The sequence below is a fragment of the Aristolochia californica genome, unplaced genomic scaffold (assembly GCF_029961685.1).
Source record: "Aristolochia californica isolate CCGP_79_NKW_82.1479 unplaced genomic scaffold, dmAriCali1.0.hap1 SCAF_2, whole genome shotgun sequence".
Lineage (NCBI taxonomy): Eukaryota > Viridiplantae > Streptophyta > Magnoliopsida > Piperales > Aristolochiaceae > Aristolochia > Aristolochia californica.
The window spans coordinates 48,079,404-48,102,420 of record NW_027181881.1 but is presented as its reverse complement, the minus strand read 5'-3'; the positions used below and the strand labels follow the sequence as shown (position 1 = coordinate 48,102,420).

At 36.2% G+C, this 23,017-nt stretch overlaps 2 protein-coding genes across 4 annotated transcripts; one reads left to right on the top strand and one right to left on the bottom strand.

Annotated features, from left to right (window-relative positions):
- Positions 1-1,040: 1,040 nt before the first annotated feature.
- Positions 1,041-9,514, bottom strand: LOC137956415 (uncharacterized). Of its 2 annotated transcripts, none has more exons than XM_068803902.1 (10): positions 9,040-9,514; positions 8,821-8,941; positions 6,236-6,321; positions 5,280-5,676; positions 5,077-5,177; positions 4,481-4,547; positions 3,099-3,326; positions 1,648-2,094; positions 1,503-1,575; positions 1,041-1,291 (listed from the first exon to the last, which is right to left on the bottom strand). In XM_068803902.1, the coding sequence occupies exons 1-10, from the start codon at positions 9,408-9,410 to the stop codon at positions 1,050-1,052; spliced, it is 2,133 nt and encodes a 710-aa protein (XP_068660003.1). In that variant the 5' UTR covers positions 9,411-9,514; the 3' UTR covers positions 1,041-1,049. The 2 variants fall into 2 exon arrangements, with proteins under 2 accessions (XP_068660003.1, XP_068660004.1); XM_068803903.1 differs by having other exon boundaries at positions 1,202-1,291; positions 1,503-1,558.
- Positions 9,515-11,639: 2,125 nt separating this feature from the next.
- LOC137955796 (chaperone protein dnaJ GFA2, mitochondrial-like) lies at positions 11,640-22,197 on the top strand. Of its 2 annotated transcripts, XM_068802918.1 has the most exons (18): positions 11,640-11,847; positions 11,951-12,017; positions 12,160-12,234; positions 12,336-12,427; positions 13,829-13,912; positions 14,007-14,045; positions 14,810-14,914; positions 15,960-16,010; positions 16,109-16,196; positions 16,607-16,671; positions 16,778-16,852; positions 19,867-19,939; positions 20,114-20,205; positions 20,303-20,374; positions 20,705-20,761; positions 20,871-20,919; positions 21,659-21,725; positions 21,833-22,197. In XM_068802918.1, the coding sequence occupies exons 1-18, from the start codon at positions 11,761-11,763 to the stop codon at positions 21,930-21,932; spliced, it is 1,338 nt and encodes a 445-aa protein (XP_068659019.1). In that variant the 5' UTR covers positions 11,640-11,760; the 3' UTR covers positions 21,933-22,197. The 2 variants fall into 2 exon arrangements, with proteins under 2 accessions (XP_068659019.1, XP_068659020.1); XM_068802919.1 differs by lacking the exons at positions 11,640-11,847; positions 11,951-12,017; positions 12,160-12,234; positions 12,336-12,427 and adding an exon at positions 13,442-13,533.
- The last annotated feature ends 820 nt before the right edge of the window (positions 22,198-23,017 follow it).

Here is a 23,017-nt window from a genome sequence, read left to right as displayed (position 1 = left end):
TTGTGCTCGTCACAAACGCTCGTGGGCGCACCCGAAACTCATGGCATGGGCGGCATCGGAAAGAGCTCTTACTGCTTTGATGAACAATCTGACTATAGCCATGCTCCGTGGGTAGGGGCGGAGGCAGGGGAGGGGGAGGGGGCAATGAAAAAATGATGGAAAAATTATTATTCTTTTAATTAATTTTCTCGTTAGAACCGTTCATAAGCGAAAAAATTTATTTGACTGGTTTTTTTTAAGTTTATGTTGCTATAAAATAATAGAACAATTAATTATAATGTTTTTCTTTTCACTAGAAGTAAAATATTTTTTATAAATAATAAAAAAAATTGAAACAATGTTAGAACTAGGTGGTTCCGTTCACCACTGATGGGTTAAGTACTTGACTTTCCGCACTTAACAAATAGATCTGTTGAATTGTATTAGCTAAGTGTTTGACAGGGTATCAAAACCAAGTCCGGCATAGATAATTTTTTGCTAAACATTTTTCTGATGCTTTTCTACAGCACAAACACAACTTAAGTTTTTTATTAAGACTTTCCATTAATTAAAAGTAGAGAACTTTTTAGGTTTCTCTACTGAAGACGAGTCCCTTGGTAGCTCTTCTATTACTATTCAAAACCAAACACATCCACATCCAAGATGACAGCAACTATCAAGCTCCGGCATAGGCCTTCAGGCAACCTCTCTCTTCAAGAAATTTTTCTTCCAAACCATCGATTAAAGAGCTGTTATTATATAGGATCTTAGAAGATTTAGGGTTTAGGAAGGTTCTGATGGCAGAGGAGGCTAGGCCTTGGAGAAAGAAAACATTTTTCGAATAGCAGAGCAAGAACAGACTCCAGACTGAAAAGGGAAATTAAAAAGTTTTTAAGGGGAAGCTTAATCGGTCGTCAAGTGTAACAAAAGTTAAATTTATATGTCATATCAGACAGAAAAAGGACATGTATTGTGAGTTAAAGTGTGTGATGAGGTAATTTTTCCTATTTAGCGGATAATTCTTGTAGCTGTTAAGAGTTATACTAGTATAAGACCTGGAATTTTAAATTCTAATCCATCAGATTAATATCCAAATATTTCAATTTCATGAGCCACTTTTGTGTATCCTGAGTTATGTGCGGTCTATAGTTTTCAGTCTCTTTTTCTGGATCACTCGAATCCGTATCATATTTTCTTCTCTCTCTATTGGCATTGTTTTGTCGGCTCGGGTGCCTCACCTTAAGAGAGAGGAGGCGAGAGACTTCGTGCAGTCCACCCCATTTCTCCAATGCTCGAGCAATGTCGTAACGCCCTAAAATGAGAAAAAGGAAGCAGTGTCAGTATGAAGATTCGCATCTGATGGAACTGGGAGGAGGTCGCCATTGTTTAAAAAGACAATTAGATGAAGATTAAAAGGTAAGGAGAATGCAAACTAAGCTACAAGCACTTTAATTAGAGATCTACTAGCAACTGATTTAAAGAGTAATTATACCGGCCGCGTGAGTGTAAACCATTTCAATTACCTGCCCGCTCGAAAGCTTTTCGACTAGGCATATACGTTGGATCCATTCCCCAGCTCCTTTGGAATCGACTTATCTGCAACGTAAGTTGGGCTTCACAATCGGCACACCTAAAAAGGGAAATGTTTGAAGGTTCTGCAGTACCCACCTCTTCTTGCAAATTTTCTAAACTGTCCCAGTAGCCTTTTGGTTTTCGGTCCTTATAAGCAAGGGAGAGGTTCAACAAGGATGCAATCTTTCTGAATCCACCCATACGAGTTATCGCCTTCTCAATATCCACCCTTCCATGTAGACGGAGTTGCTTTCTCATGGGCATAAATCCTTCTTGACCATACTCTAAAATAAATTTCGAAAGCTCCGATTTGAGAATTTCAATATCCCTCTGCAAGCCTGGAACCCTCGGCTTCTGTCCCGATGAGCTTGGGCTGTTAGAAGTGAAAACCTGCTCTGGTTGCCTGCTTTGCTCAGTATTAGAGTCATCATAAGATGGAGGTACTAGTTTTTCAGCGTACTCTACAGAAGAGATTGAACCATTCTTTTCTTCAACAAAATCACGAATTGCACATAGGTTTGATGGGAGATCTTCATAAATGACCTGAAAAAGGAAGAAACACATTCAAATTTGCTTCCTTGCAAGAATTAAGATTCTCTTGAATAATAAAGCAAAAATCTTGTGTAATAAATCGAAGTATTTTTTACTTCGTCAACTTAACCAGTAAAATAACGAAACTAATTTCCGGGGTAGGCATTTTATTTGTAACTCAAGAATGGTGCATAGTTACGTGGCAGTACGATACCTCTTTCAATGGCTTCGACAGAGCATAAGACTAATATACTCCAATGCAACACCAGTTATATCGTGAAACTTAATTGATATAAAAAGTAACAGAAGAAGAACACTGAATGCAGTAACTGTGGCATTTGCTACAATTACACATGACAGAAGATGAAAACTGAAGTCTTTGAGTGGCTAAAACGGACGACTGGTTTTAGCAGCAGGATGTAGGTTTAAATGCCAAAGGTATCTACAGAAATGTCTGTGCAAGCTAGGCCTCAGAACAAAGTTTTAAAAGCCAGAACTGATGAATTCATCTACATTTACAAGGAAGGAGTTACAGACCAGATAAGTTTGAGTTACGAGGGAAAAACAATCAGAGAGACAAATAGAGAAAAAATAGAAAATGGAAAAGAATTATAGGTAGCTGGTCGTTAAACCAGTTCAGACTGGGTTGGGTAAATTGGACCACTCCCCAGTTCTAAGCACAGTCTGACATCTGGAAAAATTCTCACTTCTGGAAGTAAGAAAAGATCTGCTAGGTCAAGGGACAACCTCCAGGATAAAGACAAAAATCATTTACGATGTCGTTCAGAAAACTAGTCTGATATTCTAATGGACATATGTTACAGGGTGAGCAAAATGGTATGCCAAGTCGGACACAGACAGTAGTTTAAGCAAAAAACGAAGTAGATAAAAATTGAACAGACACTAGTTTAAGAAAAAAATGAAGTAGATAAAAATTGAACCCATGATCTACTTTGGACAGGCAAAAAACAAAAAATAAAATAAATAAATCAGATCTTAAGATATGGTTTCAAAACCTCCTCAAAAATGGCTTCTGAAAGGAAGGAATTTTTGTGCATTTTTGACTCAACAATATATTTTAATAGTGTATGATGGCTTCCCAGTCGCTCAAGAAGCCATTTCCCCTGGAATGAGTCGAAATCCCCTTCAACCTGCTCAAATCGAATCTCCTGTTCAAGTTGTTCCCACAAATCCAGCACAACACATGCATGAAGTACCATGTATAAGAGGCCTTTGCATCCTTCCTGCAAAACAGTTTTCTTTTCAAAAAACACATCAAAAGCATCGGGTAAGATGTGCAAGAAAAATAGAATTTGAACTCAATCTTTCACAGTGACATCCAAGATGATGCTGTTCACAGCTGATTGCGATGATAGAAATTGTTTTCAAAGCGGCAATCTAGTGAAATCGTACTCTTGATCATGAAAAACTTTAAATTAGTATTTTAATTTGGTCATGCAAGAGTACAACATGTTTTTTTTTGAGATTCAAGTCTATTAGATGGATGCATAAACAAGTTGGCTACTATATTTGATTGTTCTACATTGAGTGCTCTTCTTGGGTGTTCAAAGATTTCCACTTAGGTGTGTTAGGAATTAGACGCCTTAATTTCAAACTAACGAGAACAATAATAATAAACGTGGTACCAATGGCCGTTTGGTCTAGTGGTATTCTTCTCACATTAGGTGCGTTTGGTCGCGAGTTCAAATCTCGCCACGCCCCTCTAAAAAAAATATATATATAATAATAATAAACTCGGAATAAGGGAAAAAACAAGTACGAAAAAGCACAACAAGATTTATATAGGTTCGCCACAAGGTGAAACTATGTCCTATCTTCCGCCGTTGCAGTAATCCACTATGAAGATAAAATACTTTACAAGATAAATCGCACACGTACAGGTATTTCTCTCTAACCTCATGGGTTGCAACTCGAGATGCTCCTCGGAATAAAATGATAAAAACCCTAATAGCGGCGCCCCTCAATTATAAAGAAAAAATTAGGACAACCACATTAAAAGAGTGAAATTCCCAAACCGCGACCAACTCAGCGTAAGGCGTTAATTAGGCTCCACAACATAACAAGGCGGTCTCATCATCGATTGTATCTAACAGCCCTGACATGCTAGCTATTTGTTCACAGAATGAACAATCACATATGCAAAAATTTGTAGAACATGACTGAGCAAGAATGAACTATGTTCAAACCAAACATGAGGAAGGAAAATATTCCCTGACATTACTGCAACTTTGACAAAATGAGAGTCCACTTTGAAGTGCTTGGTGCACTCATCAAATAAACGACTACAGACTATAAAAAATTTTGAAAGTGCAACATGCCCCTGCAAAAACCAGTAGTTTCTTTTTCTCCATAAGATATTACTAACTGATATTCATACCTGAAGAATGCGAACCTTGTTATTTTCTCGTGATAAAATTTTGCTAATGGCTAAGTTTGGAACAATCCTGTAAAACAGAAAAAGATATGAACAGTAGCCAAAAGGCATCATTGAAGACAATAACTTTTCAAGTTTTATTGCAAATAGAACAGGTTTTGAAATGCAAGTCCTAATCTTTTTCAGGCTACCAGAACCTATGATAGTTTGGTCTACCTTTTTGTTCTGTCCTCAATAAATCCATTCCAATATCCCGGAATACACTAGGTACACGTACACTTATTTTCAATAAGCAGCTCACTATACCGAACCCAGGAAATTCTTCGATGCACAATAGTAGGAGTTACCAATAAAGAAGGTGATTAGGGTTCATCATCTCAGAATTTCATTATATTAGAGAATTTATTAAGGTGAAACTAAGTTCAAAAGTGATGCTTTAAAGTTGAAGGGGGTCAACATGAAGTAGGAATTTGAAGCATTTCCTCTCTGCCATCCACTTTCACATGCTTCAATTACAGAAATAAAATAAATAAAATAAAAGAAGAAGCTCAAAATATGAATTGGAATATAAATAAAAACACGAAATAATAAAAACTTACTCGGGTAGATCCTCGTAAGCAGTCAAAACATTCCATACATCACGAACAGGTGCTTTGACAGTGATGCTAGCAACAACACAACGATGAACCCCACCGTTTTCCTTCAGCCAAATTGGTTTTATCAGATACAGTAGAGTTTTAAGTGGAGGATCCCCAATAAATGAGTATGCCAGACAAGTTTAATAGCTTAGATCAATAGTTACCAATAGCCCATCGTATCTACGAAGATGAACTTCATCTACCATGCATGGCTTATCTGTTCTGCAAATTTTTCCAACGAGTCTCCAATTAATGTTGAATTTACCAAAGTCAGAACTTGGAAGATTTTCCTTCAACTCATCAGGGAGAAGCTTTTCAGTCTTTGGTGAAAAACTTGGTATGGGTGAGGAAGTAAATGAATCCTTTGAAGCTGTATCTGAGGTTGATCCAATTCCAGAGAGTGATGTTTTCAAGTTCTCAATAGAATTTCTTTCAGCTCTACATGCTAAGGCAACAAGGTTGACTGGTAGATCTGATCTGATAATCCGCTCAAGAAGAATAGCTGGGAAATTGAACCTTGGTATCACATTGACTTCATATGACAAGGTTGTCATGCAAGATCTATAAATGCAGAAAAGCAAAAGGAATAATATCAATAAGGAATGGACCTTTCTAGTTAAAGCTCAAAAGAGAAGTGAATCAGAGACTTCACCATAGAATAATGTGGATTCCAAAAAAAAGTAATTTAGACTCATGGAGAACAGTATATTCTTAAACAATTGAATTGTCTGGGGGACATGTGCATCGGGTTCAATATATGTCTTCGTAAAGAAAACACTTTTGATTTCGAGGTGTTTTAGCAAACAAAAGAGGATAGGTGAGCTCAAACATATTTACTCCCACTTTCATTATTTTAAAGAAGATTCAACCCCCCCCCCCCCCCCCAAATAAAAAAAAAAAAAAGAATTTATGTTATTCTTTAAATTTGTTTACGTTATTTGCTTGAAGGAACACGCTAAACAGTATAAAGTTTGAAAGATATGTCTCTGTTCTCAAGTTAACCAAAGTTGCAACTTTAACTATAAAAAGCCTTTAAAAAAAGGGGGTAACTATTGATCATATGCACATGGAGAAAGTGAAATAAATACGTTAAATTAAGTTTCCACAATCAAAATCCTACCTTACACCAGCTTTCACAGACCATTTTCCTTCAAACTTCTTGAAATCCCCATCGACCATGGAAAAGTGAAGCTCACGCCCATTAGCCTGATTCATAAGCAATCCATAAATTATTTTCCTTTACACGGTTTATGTGAAGTATTAAAGGATTATCATCCATATAAGCCAATGCCTCTTAGGAATGATGGTTCAGTTTTCATGCAGATGATCAATCCAAACAGCTTCTTTGGGCACAATGATAAGTAGATTACACACGAAGGAAGAAACAGAAGAAGAGGACCTCAAAAGCATACATAAGGGCAAGCAAAAAATACAAAGCACAAGTCCATTCAGAGGAGCTTTTTCTCAATAAGATGTTCTATCAGAAAACTCTGCTCCTCATCAATGAGTCGGCAAAGTAATTACCATTTCAAGAGGTATCAATCCAACAGAAAGTAAGAGGCTGCATATTTCCAATCTCATCATGATTTCCAAGAAACCAATGACACAGCAAGGTAATTAGTATTTCAAGAGGTATCAGTCTATCAGCAAGTCAAGGTCTGCATGTCTCCAATGACATCATGATTTTCAAGAAGCACTGTAGGGGGTAGGGAGAGAAAGGTGTTCTTTCCCAAAAACCAACTAGATGATGACTGAATCACCCTCAACAATAAGGGGGGCATTGAAACAGTCAGATACCCCCAATGGAGGAAACAAGTAATACAGATTCAATGGAGTAGCAATAACATACCAGATGAACATTCTCATCAAAGTCCTAAATGGCACCTTCACCCCCTTACTAGCCAAAACATGCTTCTTAAGAAGTAATTAAAGATCAGCTCGAACTATCCACTCATGGAAGCCCTAATCTTGGATTCAAAGAAGGATATCATTTGTCTTCCTTCCATGTATGATAGTGGAACTAGGCAGATGAGTGAAATATGGAATTTCATGTCTATAAAAGAATGTGGTGAATAAATTTCACAATTACCCCACCAACCAGGACAGTTTCGCCCTGAAACAAAAGATGCCAATAAAGAGATAGCGACCAAAGTTTTTTGCCGAGCTTTTCCTGAAAAGGATTTTAGCCTTTTGCTCATGTGGGTCAGATAAAGAGGAAAACAAAATTGAAAACCAGATTTGCACAAATTGCTCTCCAGATGAAGAAGGTGAAAGGACGAGGGGAAGAAGATGCTTAGCTGTTTCATCCTCTCCGTCACAAGGTTGCAAACTTGATTTTCTCTGTTTTTTCCTAATCTATTAAGATGGTCAATTTGAGGATCATACATTTGGTTGCACATAATATAAAAATGAATGACCTTAGTAGAAGTTGGAATGATCGAGGATAATGCCCCCATAGCATTAAAGGTTGATCATAATCACTCAAAATTGGCATACTGAAAGGAGGCGAGTTAGACATGGAATGACTTCTCTTCCATAGTATAAGGTCTTCTCCCAAGCCTCTTATGTAAGAATCATCAATAAGAGAAGAAGACTGGCCTCAAAAGCCTTGACTTTATTTAGAGCCTGCCTCGAATTTAAATTCCATGACCGATGGTGTCAATAAAAAGAAAACAACTATAAAGCATTTTTTTTTAAAGATACAAACCAAAATTTGAGGGTCTGTAATAGTTCAGAAAAAGTAATGGGAAGATTGATGCCAAAGTATTTTCTCCTGTTCAACGGTCAACCCTGAATCTAGCAGATTTCCACTCCCAACATGAATATGGACACCGTTTTCAAAATTAGATCACCATGAAAATGTCTTTCAAAATTAATTTTGAGTTTGCAAATAGACTCCATAAGTTGGAAGCAGAATATGAAATGGAGGAAGTCAACGGTGATCCTAATATCTGTATTTCACACAATAATTTTCCAACAAATGTCCAATTAATGAGTCCCAAACCACTATGGCAACTTGGAAATGACAGACTGATTCCTGTGCTTCACTTGCTTCACTCACCGAAATTGAGTTTGGATGCAAAACCTCCTTATAGTCAAGGAGATGGTATTACAATTTTCCAAGGATCCTCTCCAAACAAAAACTCTCTTGATGGCCTATATGTAATAGGGATGCTTGTCAGGAAAGGAAGCAAAGAAAGGTAGTGGCTTCTGTTTTATTGGAAAAGAAATGAACTTTTTTCTCTATAAGATAGTGATTGAGATACAAAAGAGCTCCTCGTGAAAGAGAGCAACTAACCTAAAAGGTTGCCTGTAATTTAATACCATTATCCATATACATTTTCGCCAATTAGAAAATTATGATATTATTAACATGTCATTAATACGAGGAAGACACAGATGGTTCTTCAGGTGTGCTGTGTCGTGGACAGCCTGGAGATTTTGATCAGACGAATCTACTACCCAAGGAAAAGAACTTTGGAGGATTTTTAGCGGACTAACCCAGCCAATCTCAAAGAAAAAAGAACATAGCGCATTCCTATGGCATTCTATAATTGGAGCTCATGTATGCATGGATAACTAAGAAAGTTATAAAGAACATATTCACCCTCTAAGACAAGCAAAATCCAGTAACCAAGAATTTCTTGTCAAAATAAGCTCAAACGTTCTCATTCCAGTTCCTTATTTGGATGGACGAAAACTTACTAAATGCGGAAATTCTTGAAGATCTAAGACGACGCGAGCTTCAATATGCCAATACAAGGCCCTCTGCAGTCCTCTCTGCTCCAACCATATTCTTCCAGGATGCGGGCAAGGAATCCTCCCACTACAAAATAGAGATTCTAATAAAAAATAAAACAATGCTAAAAAAATAAACATAGAAAAAACAAAAATTCATCACTTCCGATGTAATTTATAAGATACCTGCACACGAGATTAGGAATGAAGTCCGCGAGTCTTTCGTAATCGGTCAAAACATTCCAAACGGAATCAACATCAGCTTCGACAGAGATCCAAGCCCTAACTCTCCGTTCTCGCCAAGAGACGACGTCAACTTCACAATGCACTCTCTGGTCTTCGTTGAGCCCGTTTTCTTTCTCTTTGCTTTCCCTCTGCTTATCAATGTGGTTTTTACGGTTGTCTCCTTCCCCTTCAACGGAGAATAAAGAGAAAACCCTGGGACGGGGGCGGGAAGGCGGATTTATAGGGAACAAGATGGAGCTTGTGGCTCGGGTTCTGCCAATGCAATGGAAAGAAGCGGCGAATGAGATATTGGAGGGGTTCGCGAGGATCATCTGGAGCAAAAACTGAAGGAAACAAAGAGGCGAACCGATTCAAGCGCAGCGTCAGAGCGTGTATGAAGAAGAGCGGGTGAAGAAGAGAAGGAGAGAAGAAGTGAGAAAATAGTAGCAGACGGGAAGTAAAAGTTTGAAGTTGGTTTCCTGCCACTATTTCAGTAGTAACGGGTGGTTGTGAGGGGTTCGTTGGTTGTTTGTCTTCTTTCACGTGGGCCCACAAACAATTCTAACCACTGCCTCACTTCATTTTCGAAAAAGTTGTTATCTATCCAATATTGAATTACTCTGAATATATCAATGATATACGTAGTTTGTTGATATCGACCGATCATATACCTTCATAACTAGGATAAGAGACTCGTTTCCTTCGTTTGTCTCTTTCGCTTCACAAGTAGTTTTTACCGTCTTAGATAATACCTGCATATGAATACCTGAATTTAAGCCGACTTTTTTGTTTCACTTTTTGAGTTATTTTTATTGATCTAAAGTATCTCATGATCTAACCTTGAAAATTTTATATTTGTTAATTAACAATATATAAAAAAAATCTTTAGAAGATCATATTATTTCGAGTTGCTTCAAATTACAAAAGTATTTATGTAATGAGATTTTAATATAGGATCATATTCAAAACGTGTGTTTCTTCTTTGGTTATGAGAAATACTTGCAGCATATTAATAGCATGTTGGAACAATACTTGGTGTACTTATCCCCTTATGAAGTGAACAACCACGTTGATCCTATCACTCAGTGAAATCCTTTCAACCTACAATTAGTCTAGCCTCGAGCTTCGCCTTCAGTTTTTATCTTACCTTTCAGAATCAGTTTCATTATATAATTACATCTCTAAGCATGAACTATATTAAAAAAAACAAGACACTTATGTCATTGGCTACTAATTAGTTGATTTAATATTGTTAGCTATCAATTTGGTGTTCTAATTACTCACTTGTGTAGTAATCATGGAAGCAACATTCATTATTGTTTTATTCACTCTTATCTATTTTTTAGAAGATATTGCAGTTGCTCTCAGAACCAGCTTCACTCAACAATAATGAACTCTCTGCAAATTATTTTACGTGTCCTTATTACTCTTAAGGACTTTCATTATTTATCGGTTTTTTGCTCCGATATTACTGCACATTTGGTATATGTTATTTGGGCATTGACCCATTTTCGTTGCTCCTATTGCGTCTCTTTGATTGAGACATTATTATTGAATAAGAACTTCTCAGTTGCTTGCCTTGGATTCGTTATTTGCTAACTATTTTCAGCATTGGTTTCATTCATATGATGGAGATTTGCATTACTTAGGAAAATAAAGCATATAGTGGCCCCAACATTTTATCTTCCTTCAATTCTTATTACTCTTTTATTATTTGGCAGCTTTTCTCCTAATGTTCATTATTTGACTTTCACTTACCCCTTTGGCCAACCCTTTTGGAGCATGGCTTTGGTTGGTCCCATTTATATATATGTGTGTTTTTAAGTCATTTGAGATTTTTTATTGGTACCCTTATTTTTTTTTTATCGTTATCTTGTGAATGACAAACATTACCCATTTTAGTGATTATTATCCCTACATTTATTTGAAATCATTTGAGGTTGGTTTCGACTTGGTTGGTTTCGACTTTTATTTTATCACCCATTTTTACCCTTTGAGAGTATGTGCCTAGTGTTGCACTTATCCTTAGGACACCGTGATGGAGGAGTTTATACTATATTTATGTTATTTATTTCAAATTGGGATCATTGCCAGTACCTCCCAACTTGATCCTTGGGATAACGTGATGGAGAAGTTTATCACTACATTTATTTAAATTTGGATAACCGATATGTAGAGGACGGACCTCTCTTATTGCTTTTTTTAGTGAACATGGATTGGTCATAAGACCCATAAATCATAAATGTAACACCATAGGGTAAATTAGTTTTTACCACGTTCATTCGAACCATTTGATAGCTCTTACTACAGCAACAAGGATAATTTTTTTAATTTTTTACTTTTTAATAATTTAACCTAATGTTCCTATAGCCCTCTTCACATGTAATTAATTTTCTATCATAGCTAATTTTACTTATGCGTAGCAAATAACAAGCTATACTCTGTAGTGTGTCGCGAGAATTCTCTGTAGTAGTCCTCAACCACGCACCGGCGCACGAGCATTTATAAGGCGCGAAGCGAAAAAGTGGGAAGTGATCTGGCCCTCTGCGGCTGTGCGTAGTTAGGGCATCCATCCAAAACGAGTACTCTATTTTTTGTCTGGCTCTCTCAAAAATTCCTTACAATTAATTTCATCTTGAACTCTGTCATTGGAAGTTGAGTTTTCCTTCCGAAACACCTCCAATGGTTCGAATCAATGGTGCGAGACTCACTTACTGGTTCGTGCAGAGGTCTCTTGGTTCGAAATTTCTGGATGAGTCTCCATCTTTTGTGAGTCTTTTCTGTACCTAGCTGTTCCATTGTTTATTTGCTTATTTTGTTCCTGTTTTCTAATTTCGCCTCGTACACTTCGAAATGGTTACTTCTTCCGTAGTTGTATAATTCCTCTCGAGGAGTCTGCACGTCATCATGGATGCTAGGGGATGCAAGTTATAAGAAAGGTATTCTTTTTCGTTTTTGTTGATCAGTTATTTTTTAATTATATTGTCCTTTTTTTTTTCTGTTCTCATCATTCTTTGCTTTGTATTTTTATATGTTTTTCTATATTTCTTCGTAATCCTCTATCTGTTTTTGTGGTTGCAGAGAGATCGAGGATTGGGTCTTGGAGCGGAGCTTTCCATGGCAAGTGGCTTGCAACGAGGACCTTTCATGCGTCTGGTATGTCGACTTTCCGACAATTCATCAGTTTCTTTGAAGTCGAGTATTTTGCTAGTGCTGAAAGTAATTTCTCTTCCTTTTTTTATTGGTACGTTGATTAGGTTTGCGGTCAATGGCCTCTAGGGATTACTACGATGTCCTTGGAGTGAGCAAAAACGCAAATCCAGCGGACATAAAGAAAGCTTATTATGGGGTCGGTCCCTTATCGAGTATTATGTACTCTCTGGCTTCCTACAAATTCAAAATGATCCCTTTTGTTTGTTCAGTCTATCTTAAAAAAAAATTCAAATGATGAATTTTCCTTGAACTTATTTTTGTACTTCACATGGTTCTTCTGTAGCTGAATTGGTTAATAGTACTGGGTAATTTTTCTTCTATGTTGTTTATTATTTTCTCAATAATATAAACCTTTGGTGACCAGTGGTTTGATTAATTTTCCCATGTAGAGAATGTTATTGGTTTTAATGTATCCCTCCTTTGTTTGTTATGCTTTGAATTTCAATTGAACTGTTTATTTTGAGTGCAGTGAGTCATCTGTTATGTGATTAAAAGTTTGAAAATAAATCTGTAACTTTTTTTCCTTTTTAGTTTTAATCTGCAAGAATTTTACTATTTTTAACAATTGAAGAGCCCCAAAATACAATTTTAAGATATCCGGGCAAGTAAGAAATGATTGTGGTGTACTCAAAACTGATTAAGGCTCTGTAGCAGGTGATTTTAGAATAAGTTCATCTGTTGAGATTCTTTTTTTTTTTTTTTTTTTTTTTTATCTGGAAAGAGTGCATTTCATTAGTAGTCTGAACACGAACCCTTACAAGAAGGAATTGAAGGAAGTCCTACTTGAAAAGCCTTTTTTCCCCATTTTTGTATCTTTTATTAGAATACTAAAGAGCCTTGATGTTTATCTTACGTTTCTTTTCCTGGATATGTTGAGAAAAGGAAGTCCGGGGGGGTTGCACCAAAATTTATTGTTAATTAGTAGACAAGGAGAACATATAAGATAACCACAAGACAGTTGAAATTATTCTGATTTTTTAGAAGTGATTTGTATGCCATTAGAGTATGATGTGAACAGTCACACATACCTGTGCTTCTCAGCTTTAACCAAATTATACGTAATGATTATTAATGAAAATATTTATGTGGGAAATTTAATAGAAACTGGACCTTGAGGGGGTAGGTGCTGTAAGAGTGCTTAAATAACAACACCAATGATGAAGAACATGGATGTTTGCACAGTTACGATTGTTGCCTGAACTACTTGCAAGAGACATGCAATTGCTTAAGAACGGAGAAAAGGTGAGAGACTAGAACTTCTGAAGCACTATCCTTATTAGGCTCCCTACTGAAACCGAATGAACGTAGATGCAAGACTTATTTATACTGTTGTAAATGTTTTCCATTCTTTTATTCTCTAGATTAACTAACAAATCTGATCCTTAGACCTCATGTCTTGAGGAGTTGCAGTGCTATGATACACATTGCATTTTACTACACTTGACGTCAATTGCATTAGTTTTATTGATTCTTGTGATTCAGACCAAAGTGGGCTGGATTTATTGATATCAGCATTTTATTACTTGACTTTTTGTAGCTTGCCAAGAAACTTCACCCTGACACAAATAAAGATGATCCGGAAGCTGAAAAGAAGTTTCAAGAAGTTCAACGGGCCTATGAGGTATACTTAATGACCACTTTATTTTGTTGAACACCCTATTTGCTAATATGTCACTTCATGTTAGAACTGCATATTTGTATTTTTTTTTTTGCAGGTTTTGAGAGATGAGGAAAAGAGAGCTCTTTATGACCAGGTGCCTTATTAACTTATATGATTTGTCAGCTGTTTTTTACTTTAGTAGTTTTTTACTCAAAATATTGTGCAATCTATTTTAAGTTTTGAATTTAATGAGAAAAAATCGTAGAGTATATATCTGTCTCACTGTTTCAGTGAAGAAAAAAATAGGAATTCTAATGCGCGGTTACATCTCATCCTAAGTAAAGACTAGAATTAGCTTATCGGCTTCATGGCCCCTACAAAAATTGTTAGAGAGGTCTGTCTGTTTATGTGTATAAGGTTTCAAGACAACAGTGTGTGCATTAAAAGTACCATTTTGTGCATGGAGAGTGCAAGAAAAACATGACATTACATATTGTACCATCGTTTTCAAAAATAGTATTTATTATTATTATTTTATTTTTTTTGGAATTGCATTTGCACTAGAGTCATGCAACAAAAAAGAGGATAAGCTATGAGTGGTTGTAAAAATGTATAAAACCAATATTCTTTTAGGTGTTCTGTGTTGTGAACATCTTGCCAAATGCTAAATTTATTTGCACCAGCTGAAAATTACCTATAAGAAACTCTGAACTACGTCTGCAATTATCTTAGGCTCAAATTTTGGTTCCATAGTTTTAACTTTTGGGCAGCAGAGCTGTTTTGTATTTTATCTTGGCTGTTGTGCTGTTTTACATTTCTTGTTCGTAGCGATTGCACATTCTTAAGTATGCAGTGACATTTTCTGAACAGCGGTAATGAGTTTACAAGGTTTAAAATTTTCTTTGGGTACTGTGTCAGGTGGGTCCTGATGCATTTGAACAAGGCGCTGCAGGAGGACCTGCTGGCGGTGGTCCATTTGGTGGTGCTGGTTTTGGACCATTTGAGGATATATTTGGTTCTGAGGTATACACCGATATGGGCATCAATTCAATATTTATAATTCCAGTTATATGGAGCCACTCCTTCATAGTCTTGGGTAGTTCTGGAATGCAAAGTGTGTGGCATCAACTTCGATATACGAGAACTTATGAAGAAGAAACTGTTACTGGTTGTACTTGATTTTTATTTCTGCACAGAGATTTATAAAGATTTCATGATATTGAAATAGTTCAGAAACAATGGTATCAAAACCCACCTGATAATCAACCCAGAGAGTTGACCACTTTGGTTGAACATGGGTCAACCTAGTTTTGAGCACCAGTTGACCAGGTACGACTTCTTTATTTAAAAGAAGTTTAAAAAACAGACAAGAAGATTTGGGGAGTCTTCTCGCTCGATCTTCAGGGAGAATGAAGGGATGTTGGCCTCCCTCTCCCTCTTGCTCTTTGTTTACAGAGGGGAAAGGGCAGGTCCCCATGCCTCCTTTCTTTTATAGTGCTGGTGGAAGAGGAATCCTCACCTCCCTGCCCTTCCCACCCTCCTTGCCCTTGAAAGAGAAGGGAGGGCAATTCCGCTGTGTGACTGTGACTGTGTTTCACCATTTGAACCTGTAAACTCAGTCCAGTCAATGGGGAGGGGCTCCCCTCTTTCTGTCGTGTGGAGGGCAATTCCCCTGTGCATGACTGTGACAATGGTTTACTGGTTGAATTGGTAAATCCGGTTTAGTCAACAGGGTGTTGACCAAAATTTCACTTTTGTTTGTTTTATGCCCTGGACAGGGGACTGGGTCCGATGCACCTGGTTCAGTTGGTTTGTCTGGTTGATCCTGGTTCTGTGGGCTTGTCTGGTCTGGTTTTATAACACTGTTAAGAACCATAGAATTAGTCATGTTGGTGGTTTGCAGCTTCCAATAATTTTTGTAGCAAGACAAAGTCAAGCATTTTTTGCTGGTTGCCTATTTTTTTCTTTGAGTTACCTTGCATATGGATGACCCATGTGACTCATTTTTTTTATTAAATGTTTTATGGATTAAACCTTGTCATTTGTTGGACATGTGATCTTTAACTAGTTTTTCAAGAGTGTCTTCAATCAAAGAGGATTTGGAGGTCATGACGTCAAGGTTTGGTCTTATCTTTCTTAGTTACATTGCTTCATTTTTTTTTTAATTCTGAGAGCTACAATTTATATATCTAAATTTATTTTTACTTATTTTGCCAGGTTGCTCTTGAGATATCATTTATGGAAGCTGTTCAAGGGTGCCAGAAAACGGTCACATTTCAGACTGCCGTGCCTTGTCAGACTTGTGGTAAGTATATTTGCTACTAGCACAGTTTCTTCGTGTACAAGTCTGTTCTTTGAATGGTGTGGTTTTTACTCAAGGGTGCCAGAAAACTATCACGCATTTATTTATTTATTAATACTATTTTTTTGTTGTTATTATTATTATTATTATTTGTTCTATTTGTATTGTTGTTACTGCCATTAAAAAATAATGTATGTTTTTAGTACATTTTTTTCTGTTTATCTGTATGCTTTTGTATGACCTGCAGGATCTAACGTACTTTTTTTTTCTTTATCATTTTACTTTTGTGTGACCTGCAAGATCTAACATAATTATTTTAATGTGCTGGCATGTGTGGTTGCCAAATTTTATTTTTGATAATTTTTCAACTTTTTTGCTTTTCCAATTTTGTTTTGTGCCTTTTGCTTTTGCAGGTGGAACTGGTGTTCCTCCTGGAACAAGACCTGAAACATGCATACATTGCAGAGGTTCTGGAATGGTCTGATATCTGCTGAATACTACTCTTTGTGAGGTTTGTTTGAGATTTACTATAATTGAAAAATAGTTTCTTTTAACTGGTGTTTTTATGTTTATTACTTTCACAGACTTTCATGCAGCAGGGGCCATTCAGGTTACAGTCCACTTGTAGCCATTGTAGCGGTACCGGTAAAACTGTGAAGGTATAATTTGTGGGATTTAGCATTAGTGAATTCTTATATTTCTTTCCCTTGCACTAGGAGTGTAATTTGGACGATTTAGCGAGGTCTCACTTCCTGAATTCTCTCGTTTGATGCATTAATTCTTGTTCATTTAAGTTTGATGGTCACTTTGGCATTTGATTTTAGTATTTCTTGTAATTATTGTTCTCCAAATACTGATTACCATGTATTTCATATTATTTTTGTTGTTTCTGTTCCTATTACTAAATTGCTTTAAAATGTTTTTAAAGGTTGTTGAATTTATGGAAAAGATAAAAACTTCATTGACTCGATGTAATCTGAGTACATGAACCCCTATTTATAATAGAGGAAAGTAATAGAGTCAAATACAATTAAACTACCCTTATCCCAATTACTCCCAAACTCTAATACTTAAAAGATAAGTCCTAGCATAATTAAATAACTCAACATAAATAGAAGACCAATATAATTAAAACACCTTTAAACGGAAATTCTTTTGTGAGACCTTCCATATTAATTTTGGCTCTGTAAGACTTCTTATTGTGAGAGTCATGTAAGACTCTTCCATATTTGCTTTTCAACACTCCCTCTCAAGGTGAAGTTTATAACTTCAGCTTACAATGAAAAGGATTCTTGGTCTTTAATTTTCTTTGCTGCAAAAATTTCATCTTTTGTGCTTTTCCTTTCTTGATTATTTTGGTCATATAAATATTACCACAACATATGGAATAAAATACCTTTTTCTTGTACTTTTTCTGCTTCTCCCCTTCAAGCTGGGAGGTAATGTTAGTGATCCCAGCTTGAACCAAATAACATATATGTAGTAATAAGCTCCTCCATCACGGTGTCCCAACATGGACCCCGACTCTCAAAAGTATAAATGGGTGATAAGTGGGTAATGCCTGTCATTCACAAGACGACGATAAAAGACCCATATATACATATAAAAAGTCTCAATGGACTTAAAACACCCATAAGTATATATATGTATATAAAGGTAAACCAACCGAAGCAACACACAAGAGGTTGGCCCAAAGGGGTATGTGAGAGTCAAATAAAGGATGGTAGGAGAAAGACTGCCAAATAACCAATGAGTAATGGGTAAAGAGGAAGATGAGATGTTGAGGCCACCATGTGCTTTATTTTTCTTAGAAATTCAAATTCTGCATCAGATGAACCAGTGCTGACAACAGTCAGCAAATAATGAACCCAAGGCAAGCAATCGAGGAGTTCTTCTTCAGAAATAATGTCTCAATCAAAGAGACAATAGCAATAGCAGAAATGGGCTAATGCCCAAATAACATGTACCAAATTTGTAGTAGTATAACAGTAGATAACCGGTAAGTAATGAAAGTCCTTAAGAGTAATAAGGACACATGAAATGGCCTGCAACGAGCCCATCAGTAAATAAGGAAGTTGTACCAAATAGTATGTTGCAACCGAGTAATAATCCAAGATAATAATCCAGCTGGAGATAGAGAATCGAATTGAACTTAGTAAGATATCCTATCAATGTAGCCAAGTCGCAGAAGAAATATGTATAGAACTTACCTAAGGCCGTTTGGTCTAGTGGTATTCTCTTTACATCAGGTGTGTCAGGTCGCGAGTTCGAATCGCGCCACACCCCTCTAAAAACAAAAATATGTATAGAACTTGGGACTCAAAACACATATAATCGAGGCAAAAAATAAGTGAGATATTTTCCTGATATTGTTGATCAATAACAACAACTCAAAAAGTGACGCAAAAAATTCGACTGAAATTCAGATTTTTCAATGCAACAGGATACCAACATGACCTTTGATTCATTCAATGCAAATATATACTTAAATATAGATCAGCTTGACATGAACTTTCTCTTTCTGAAACTAGACTTAAATACCTTTCATCCAAGTATAACTTCATTTCATAAAATATACTTCTTTTGAGATAAATAATCTGATAGATTTTCCGTCTCTATAATCTGACCGAACTAAGTACTCTTTCTCCTTTTGCTAGCATAACCATTGACTCTTCCAAGATTAATATCTCCATATAAAAAACTCAGATTGAGAATTGGTTGAAGAGGTAGGAAAATAGACCTACAGATTTTTTTTTTGATATATAATTTTCCATATAAAGTCTCGTTCTTGATAGCATAAAATAGCTCGGAAGCTGAAGCTTTCTTCTGCTGCTTGAACCTCTTTTGCGATCTGACCTTTGCTACTTCAAATATTGATTTCTCTTTGTAGAAAACTCTGATTGCCAAAATTTGTTTTTCTTTGGAAAGTAGACTCGAATATCTTTTCGCTAATGTATAATATGCAGTAGAAAAAACTCAATATAGAGGCGAAAACGCAAAGCAAACAACAGGTATAGGGACTGAAAAGAGACAAAAATAGATATGAACCTAAACTGTTAGAGATAATAGATCAGAAAAGGATCACATTATCTCTGTGGGTTGACCGAGTCAACTCAAAGAACCTGCTCTGATACCATATTGAATTTATGGAAAAGAGAAATAATTCATTGATTTGATGTAATCAGAGTACATAAACCCCTATTTATAATAGAGGATAGTAGTAGAGTCCAATTACAATTAAACTACCCTTGTTCTAATAATACCCAAACTCTAACACTTAAAGATAAGTCCTAGCATAGTTAAATAGCTCAACATAAATAGAACACTAATATAACTAAAATACCTTTAAACTGAAACTCTTCTATGAGACCTCATTCCATAATAATTTTGGCTCTGTAAGACTTCTTATTGTGAGAGTCATATAAGACTCTTCCATATTTGTTCTTCAACAGGTTTCTTTATTAATCTGTTACATAATGGCCCATACAGAGTTTTATAGGATTTGTTTAGCTGTAAATATCTGAAAGACTAGGATTTATGTCTCATAGGTACACTATGGCATATTTCATTGATTGAATTTGTTTGCTTTTGTAGTTCTTGTACTAGGACACGATTTTTACTTTTTCAATTTGGTTGTTTCTTTCTTTTCGTTGACTTAGATGATTGTTTGTAGAACTTCTGCAAGTCATGCAATGGAGATCGAGTTGTGAAGGGTACAAAATCAGTGAAGTTAGACGTGACACCAGGTAGGATATAAAGTTTTTTTGTGGTAATTTTAGTTACTTCTTCCATTTTAAGTAATCTTTGTTAAATTGTGGGTATATGTTTTCTGCTGTTTTGAAGTTTTATGGTATCTCTTCCCTTCTGTCTTTGGTTTCATGTTGTCTTGTAACTTTCTTTGTATTCATTATGTTGGGTAGGGATGGATGATAAAGAAACAATAAAGATTTATAGAAGTGGAGGGGCTGATCCGGAGGGAAACCAACCTGGCGATCTATTTGTTACAATCAGGGTAACTTGTGTATTTATTGCTTGTTGATTATTGGTGATAAGGCAATTGATATGTAAGCATTCCATGAGGAAAGCTGATAAGGCAACCTGTTTCATAGGTTCGGGAGGACCCTGTTTTTCGGCGAGAAGGGCCTGATATCCATGTGGATGCTGTTATAAGCATCACTCAGGTACCTTTGCATACTTTCTTGTGAGACAGTTGACTTGGTGCATGTTGAAGTGTAGACCTCCGTACAAAAATCTTTTGTAGCTAGTAAATTTTTTTTTTCTTGTCAATATGGAGGTTGTTGTGATAAAGCGCAGATCTGAGACATGCGTATTGTTATTTTTGGGAGGTTGGAGTAGGGGCAAAATCTTAATCTTTGTACCTCCTAGACATAGAAGTCTTCCATCTGCTAGTTACAATACCCAGCTACCCTAAAAAGTGACCTACTTTGGAGCACCTGCTTGCTCATTGATTTTCCTTTTAATTACAATGCCATTTAATTGCTTGTGTTTAGGCAATTCTTGGAGGAACTATTCAAGTCCCAACTCTTACTGGGGATGTTGTGCTTAAAGTAAGTTGATCTATCTCCATAATTTTCTATTTTTAGAAATAAAAATCTAATAATACGTTGTACTTTTTTTTGGGAAAGCAGGGTTTTGACTGGTTTCTCCATTTTGCAGGTTCGACAGGGGACACAGCCTGGTCAGAAGGTTATTTTGAAGGGAAAAGGTGAGTTCTGCATGTATACCCTATTTTGTTGATTGTTTTCTGTAGTCTAGGAAAAATACACTGGCTGTACCCTTTTTATGGATAAATATACCTATTTTCTTAAGCATCCGTTAGTTCCAAGGTTGTTTGAACTAATTAGCTTAAGCTAATGTATTATTCCTTTCCATTGTTCTCATCTCTACTTTTTGTACTGATTCCTTTACTCTTAGTGCTACTAGAGCTAGAGTTGACTTCTTTTCTCATTTTTTCTTATGGATGAAGTAGTCTTCCCTTTTCCCGGGGATCTCCCTGTACTAGATAAAAGAGAATTTTTTTCCCACCTTTGTGAAATTAGTTTGCTCACTGAAACCCTTTCCAGCCCAGCCCAGCCCTTGAAGTACTTAAACCTTCAATTATCATGAGGATGGAAATTTAGATATTGAACCTTGTTTTTCATTGCCAGTAAGTTTAAAAAAATATTTTGGAGCATTCTGTGACAAATGCCATTAAGATATATCAAATGCGTAACTAATTATTTGATCAACAGATATTTGCTTCACTAATGTATAATGCAAGACTATAATGCTGGTTTGAACAGCTTCAGATGAACTCAGTACATTTTTTGTACTTTTTGCATGGGTACCATTTGTTGATTTAGGATGTAGCTTTTGTAGCTTCCAATGTTTTTATGAAGTGTATTTTGGCATTAATTCCCAAAATTCCGATTAATGTTAGCGACATTTTCGTTCATGTTTTGCAGGGATAAGAAACCGTAATTCGGGTTATTACGGAGACCAATATATACATTTTAACGTCAACATCCCAACGTAAGTCATTTCTTCACTTATAAAATTTGAGATTTTGTGGTTGATTTATTATTGCATGGGGCACTGAGTTATCGTTATTATTTGCTAATTTTGGTGCTGTTTTACAGGAATCTGACCCACAGACAACGACAGTTAATTGAGGAGTTTGCGAAGGAAGAGCAGGGTGATTATGATAAAGGTGATGCAGCAGCAGGGGCGTCTGCCTGAACATACCACAAAGTTATTTTTTTGCTGCAGGTATTATTAATTCAATCCAACCGTGACAAATTCGGTATGAAAATTTTGGTAGGAGAAATGTAGTCTCATTTTAGGCTTGTACGATATGTAATGAATGACATCAGATGTGTAATCTAAATATCATTAGATAAGTGACAAATGAAAATAAGGTTTCTTGCTATGTAAATAAGAGAGCTTTCAATTGGAATGTGTGCGACGCAAAAGTTTGATATGTTGTTTGTCTGCAGCACTTAACATAGGGATTTTTTTATTTTGAATTATAATTTTAGATATTCAAATTTCAGATGTTTGGATATTTACGAACGGATTAGATTTGGAATTTTCATATTTGGACCGAATATGATCCATTTACAGGCTTTACTAACAGGCACTGCTATTGGGGTTTGCCTTCCTTGTAATGGCTCTTTCCCCACTAATATGGCCTTCATCTTTAAATGATAGGTGAGGCATACTTTGCCTTTACCTAGCTGATCATGATGATCAAGAAGGCAAAAATATTCGTTTTAGTAGTGAAAGTCAGAAGGGGCTGTTTCTCAATATAATAACAGTCACTAGTAGTCCAACCTACTTGATTCAAGTGTTTGATCGTGTAACTCGGTACGACCTAATTGATTCAAATTCAATTTGATTCGATAATCTTAATGGGGTTGGAGGGTTGTTACTAAAACCTTTAGTTTGATTATGAACAGCGTTGGATGGCATTGCCTTGGCGTCTCTTTTTCCTTCAATACAGCTTCACATTATCATTCAAAGAAAAGTCGGATAAGGGTGACCTTGTAAACATCCAGTCTGCTTGAAACAATCCTCCACTTGCTCCCACCGCCTGATACGGCACTTCTTAGAACGTCTCCTACGTGATGCACTGACAGAAAAGTCTTCATATAATTTCATTTTAGTTTTTTATAAAAAAAAATTTATGACTAAAGACTTCCAAGTTTGAATCTTTACTTTAGTTCCTCGTCGGATCTCGTCCCAAATGATCTAGAAAGAGCACCGGCTAAAGCACCTCCATTAGTTTCTTCTGATCAGTAAGTCCGATCATGCAAATCAGCTGC